Source organism: Cynara cardunculus (genome assembly GCF_001531365.2).
Source record: "Cynara cardunculus var. scolymus isolate 2C chromosome LG 16, CcrdV1, whole genome shotgun sequence".
In the NCBI taxonomy this organism is placed as follows: domain Eukaryota; kingdom Viridiplantae; phylum Streptophyta; class Magnoliopsida; order Asterales; family Asteraceae; genus Cynara; species Cynara cardunculus.
The window spans coordinates 11,189,451-11,195,841 of record NC_037543.1 but is presented as its reverse complement, the minus strand read 5'-3'; the positions used below and the strand labels follow the sequence as shown (position 1 = coordinate 11,195,841).

Below are 6,391 nucleotides of genomic sequence, written 5' to 3'. Positions count from 1 at the left end.
AAATGAAGAACAATGATAAAATATCAAACTACCCATTCGTTAACTAACAGTTTTACAAATCAAAAGGATCTATATATGATAGGTTTAAAGATTTATTTTATTCAAAAAATTTATTGCATAACTTACTCATTTAAAACAATTTGTTGAATAGAAGGATGTTTGAGATTGCTTATAAAAATAACTTATTGATTTATTTCGATGTGATACTGATAATAAGCATTTGTGAGTGTTTAAATAAATAACTTATATCGATGCTAAACCGGTAATAAAAAGTTTTTGAAAAAATTAAACTCTTCTAATTTATAACAAATTAATAAGTGATTTATAAAAAAATATAGAATTGTTTCAAATAAGTAATCCAACGCAAGGACTAAATTAATCATCTGGAATTAACCAACGTGGTTCCCTTGACAAGCCGTTACGTGGACCATCTAACTTGCTCCTGTGTATGCAACACATACTTATACAGCATCAACGTCAGCATCACCGCAGAAAATCAAAAGAATGGGTCAGGCATTTCGTCGAGCATCTGGAAGGATCCGTACATCTCAACCTCCATCTTCACCGTCTCAGCTGAATAAGCCACTTGATCGCACCCAACCGCTGCCCCCCTTAGATGATAAACTTCCCCACGGTCGTAATGTTGACCCTAGTTCCGGTAAGTGAGTTTTCTTAAGTTCAATTCTTACTTAATTCCTATTTGAATGAATACCCACTTCAGACATTACAGTTAATTTTGAAAGTTTGTGCTTCACATTGACCACCGAATACCGAACCATGCCAATACTTTAAATGGCGCTTCAGGATGTGTCTTCTATGCAGATATAATATTTATTATACAGAACAGGCAATTTGGTTTGGTAGGGTAGGCTGAGATTTCCATAAATTAGTTAGGGCTCTTTACCCTAAATTTTATTAAGAAGGTTCTTAACGGTTAAGCTTTTGGGGAAGATATAGTGCTTGGTGAACGTGTCAAACACATGCTCTTCATAGGCTACACCTCTTATTGGCCAAAATATGAGCATAAGGGGATTAATTATTAAGCAGTTATAATGGGGCACGTAAACCTAATTGCGGTTATCTTGGTGTCAACGCTTTGTTTTTTCTTTTTTATGGATTTTGGTAGACGTTATTTTTTCTTAGTTTCATAATGCTTATTTTACTTTTTCCTGTAGGGATGTAATTTGAGATACAATTTCTCAATCCAAGGTTGATTTGATTTCTTTGTATTTTGTATTTTGCACTTTGAAACTTTGTTATCGATGACGATCCTTTTCTAGGCTATAATCTGGCACAGTAAAGATCTTTTTACCCGAAACTGAGTTAAATTTGTAGCATCAATTTACATTCAGAAACTGACTTGTTTGACCAACAACCAAAGACTTGTAATTTCAGAAGGGACGGATTGTTAATTTTGTAAACAGCTTAAAAGAGGAAGAGATGGTTGCACTGTGCAGTTGTGATAAGAGCAGCATTCTGAATGCTAAAACCACGTCTATTATGCCCTTATCATGAACTGAGTAGTGAATATGTACATTTCTGGTGTTTAAGGCTGCAAAAATTTATTTTCATTTGCAGTAGGCATAGTTAGTTCACCAAGTTGCTATGCTGTTATAGCGGTGAAAATACAAAATTGTGGTTAAGACCGATATTTGAAATAGCGGTTATAGCGGTCCAAGAAGAGCGGTTCATATAATAGTTCTTAGAATTTGTATTATATATATATATATCTATATATATATATATATATATATATATATATATGCGTACATAAACATATCATATGCGTTAATTAAAAATATAGTTTCAACATCAAAACATCAACTTAAACAAGTTTCACAAGGCTGAGGCAGGAGCTGAGAGAGAACGAGATTGTCGAACCAGAATTCAGAAGTAGTAGTAGTAGTATTCGGAAGCTGAGACAGAACAAGAGTAGGAGGTTGTCGAATCAGAACTCAGAAGCTCAAGCTGTCGATCGAGAGTAGGAGGCTGTCGATTGTCGAACCAAAAGAAACTAAAGTCTAAAACCTAACTTGGGTTGATGAAAGTTGCTGACTTATTAAAACTAAAACACAGCCAAAAAATCAAAAGGCCCATATTGCTGACTTATCAAAAGGCCCGAGTCCAAAAAATCAAGTAAAGCCCAAAATATCTGTATACCGGTATTTTGGATCGCGATTTCACCTCAAATATCAGTCAGTTGCTGCCGCTAATACCGGAAACACAATTTTCACCGCTATTTGACCACCACTATTTTGTCTTAGTCCGATGCAATAGCGCCGCAATTAACAGCATAGATCACAAGTCTTATGTGTTGTTTCAGAATGTTAGAGGTGAATGCAACTTCATCACTAACTTCGGTTTTCATGCTAAGCCTGCAAATTCTTGAAGTTAACATGTTACATAATAATTCCGTTTTGTTTGAAGCTTATTTCTGACGTTGTTTATCTAGTTGATATGTTCTCACTGGTGGCTCTTACATTATTTTACTAGAGGGTCAACCAAGAAACAATGCTGATAATGTTATTGAAGAACGTGATTCTCAATATGATGCCATGCTTAGCAAGATGGTTGGCCGAATTCAAACAAAACCTGGTGGGAAACTGGAGATGGGTGAGGTGAGTTGACAAGACTGGTTTTCATATATTCCTGCAACTACTAGTTCCTGTCACTTATGCTGAAATGCCACCCTAAATGGCTGGATCTCCTGTCAGGTCCTGCTTTGACCTTCTGTTGTCATGTATTATTTATTATATGATATTGCTTTTAGAATGGGGAGATATGTTGCCTTCAACTTACACTACTTAGAGAAACTTAAAATACATCTAATTGATGCATATGGTTCAGATGAAATAGGTGATGGAAACATAATATTTGCAGTGCTTATGCTAACTCACAACTCAACTAGACCGTTGTTCAAGCCAACATCTGGTAAAGGATCCAGTAAGAACTTCAGAGGGAAACAAGCACTCTACTCGTTGGGGTAGAGGTCAATTCTGCATGTGTCATACCTCCGGGTGGGATATACCGACTCATTTGGTTTGGTTTAGTGAGTGTGTTGTGTGAGAGATAGATAGAGGGAGAGCAAGAATCCTTATTATATATTAAGAATACACCTAGAAGAGCCTATAATGGGAAGTTGAAGAACTGGAGCTACATGTGTAAAGCAAACAAATTGCTTTGCAGGGAAAAGAGTGTTGCTCATACTACAGGAAGTACATGGTAGGGGATGATGAAAAAGTACAATTAGAAAGGTGTTGCATCTTGTGACTTGATCAGGGGTCAAAGAACACAGACAATGCACAATGCCCTTAAAAGCTGACAGTAGTGGAAAGGCAAAGCTTACAGCTGCAGCCTGCCAGTATGAGAAGAAAAAGAAAGCCACACCAAGGTCCAAGGTTCTAAAAACGTGCATGTGAAGAAAATTATGACAAACAAATATTTGAGAAATGGCAAGAGTAAGTAGCAATCAAGAGTTCAGAAAAGGATGCATCTTTCTTCGTAAAGCGAGTCTATAATTGTGGAGAAATAGGAGTTAACCTTAGAAGTAGCAGTGCTAGAAATTGATGCTTTGCGGTTTCAACAATGACGTGGTTCAGAAAACAAAAGACAGATAGAATGGAAAGGAAAGGAAAGGAAAGGAAAGGGGGTCCTAATAGAAGAGTAATTCATTAGAAACAAGATCCACAACATGGTTGTGTGATTATGTGATGCAGATATTCTTTCTTCAACTTGCTCTCTGTGTGAATGTGAAATATTGTCATTGGGATATCTTAAATAGCTGTTGACATTAGGTGTCTTGTCTAAAATGTTTTGTGTCTTGGGTGACCATGAGAGGGTGACTTTCCGCTTATTCTAAGTAATTTCTTCTTTGACGTAATTTCAGGATATGTTATAAATAAAGCTGAATTTCAAGTTCAGATTCAAGATTTAATAGTTTTATCATGTAAAGTAACAGCACCCAATATATAAGGACATGGGGCGTTACAGTTGGTTATGCTTGTAGTCACAAAATTATTGTTTAGTTAACCTTTTCAGCATTTGGAGTTTCTGTTGAAGTGTAAATTTGTCCATGGAAGTTCCATTTTGGGACATATGCTACTTGTATCTGGTTTCTGGTTCTTCACTGGATTTCAGGAGTAGAATGATCTGGTGGGCACGCGTTATTTAAGATAATGGTGTATATAGCTTACTATTTTTCTAAGTCATGCTACAAATTCAACCTGCTGCAAGGTCTAAGTAACCAGTGCTGTCCTATATCCTGGTACCTGAGATGACCTAAATTTGACAGCCTTATTATCAGGCTAGGACATCGAAACGTTCCTATGGAAGTTAGGGAAGTTGTTCAAAAAACAAAATTTGTACTATTCTGCTGTTTTGTTAAGAAGCATGCTGAGCAATATAAACCTCTTCGCAGAAAGAGCTAGTGAATATCACCGGAAAGCAAAAGTTTAGAAAGGGTTTCAATATCTTTTCCCCAACTTTTACAGACGGTAGGCCAGTCAATGTCTTTTTCTCAAAATGTCTAATAATAGTCATATCCAGGTCAAATGGTCTATTAGTTGCAGCAAGAACAGCCTGAGCATGCTATATTCCTCATTGGAAAATATGATAGTCTCACTGACCTCCACTGCAAGAGTGAACGTGATTCTTGACATGGTTGTCCTCATCACCGGGAAAACATTGAAGTAATGGTAAATATGGAAATATCCCGTCAAGGCAATAGGAAACGATGCTAGAACATGCATTATCTAAATATAGAACAAATATTTGTATTTATCTTTATTTGTGTTATATATTTGCAGTTCAAAGTTGTATTATTAGGTTAAGGAAATGTCTTTATTGTTAGAATGATTATTGTTGCTTAATTAGATATGGGCTGTAATTGAATGTTCATCGAATGATATGCTTTCTAATAAAAGGTGAGTTTTTTCCATGTGACACTAGATTTTGGTTTCAAGCCCTAGATATCCTAGGTATTGTAGGTATGAAGTTTAAGACCTTTGGTGGGCTTGCCAAGTGGTTGGAACATGCTTAGGAAGTTAGGATAACCTAGAGCTCGTGAAATTCGAAACTCGTTCTTGCGTATTGCCTAGTGAATTATGACTTACGAGAGGTGCCTGGGGTATAAAGAAAGAAAAGTAGACATGAAGCTGATCCAATTTCATGATAACAGAAATCATATTCGTGAAGTGCTTGGCGAAAATAATGTTTTTCCATGATGATCTCGCTTCTTCCACAGTGGTATACATGGTTGTTCTCAGCAGCCATATAGAGGAAATTCTGGTATCAGCAATCTCTTATCACATGATACCAAAAAAGAAAATACAAATTAGAGTCTTCTGTGGTCCATATCCTTATCTGTAACTACTCTGTTAATAGTACTGAAATAATATGATAAAAAGACCTTTAGAATTGATGATTAATAACAGTATAGCCAAACTTTCATATATTTAATAGATCTCTTCTTTGTAACTAAATCCATGCATGGTCTTTCTGCTGTATCTATATAATTTTCTGTTTCCTCAAGTGCACACATTTTCTTCTATTGTATGGGCAAGTGGTAAGTTTTGACCTCCTGAAAATTTCTCTATTATGAATGCCTCAAGTTTAGTAAAAGAGTTGCATTAGATAGTTGCTTTCATTGCAAAATATCTATAACGAAGCGTTAGGTTCTGTTCTTCTTGATATTTGTTATGATGCCTCATCTCACTGTGTTTTCTGCCAGTTCTTTCTCATGCTTAGATTTATTACCTCGCTGTTTTTACCTCAGGACTCTTGCCTGGCTTGTGGCTGTATGCTGTGAATTCAGTCTTATGGGGAGTCCTTTTTTTGTCTGAGTGTTGCCTAAGCATGGACATACATATAGGTGGCACTTCATTTTTCGGAGGAAAATAATAGATTAGGTTATTGATTTTTTTAATGGTGAAGTTGCATAGCAAGTTTAAGGAAATATCATTTTCATGTGCTATTCTGTTGAGAACATGTTACTCGGTTCTTCAAGCAAGCATTGCTAAAAGTAATTAGAATTGTTCCGAGGTCTATCACGTAATGTTTGCACCCATCTTTAGTAGTGACATAATACAAAGTTATGAACTGGTACAAAGAGATATAAAGGCATTCCCTAAGGCCTAGGCTTGTACTGTATCATAAAATTTGATTAGAATGGAAGAAAGAAACTTATCTTACAATGTTAGATACCTGTATTGTAACACCCTAGTTTTTATTAAATAAATCTCAAATTTCAGCCTTAAATACACATATTTATACATAAACAAATGCTCCAGCAGCTGCTACATATAGAAAGTAAGCTAGTGATGAGTTGTTAAAGCTAGGAGTGTGTTGGCAAGTCTAGTAAGCATGACTAAGCAAGCTAGTGATGAGTTGTTAA

The 6,391-nt window shown here is 35.9% G+C and overlaps 1 protein-coding gene across 1 annotated transcript in view; it reads left to right on the top strand.

Annotated features, from left to right (window-relative positions):
* Positions 1 to 472: 472 nt before the first annotated feature.
* Positions 473 to 6,391, top strand: part of LOC112529495 — an 8,642-nt gene continuing 2,723 nt past the window's right edge. The window contains exons 1-2 of the mRNA XM_025140802.1: positions 473 to 658; positions 2,494 to 2,618. Of these exons, the coding sequence (XP_024996570.1) occupies positions 505 to 658; positions 2,494 to 2,618 (279 nt within the window). The 5' untranslated portion in view covers positions 473 to 504. The remainder of the gene's footprint in view (positions 659 to 2,493; positions 2,619 to 6,391) is intronic.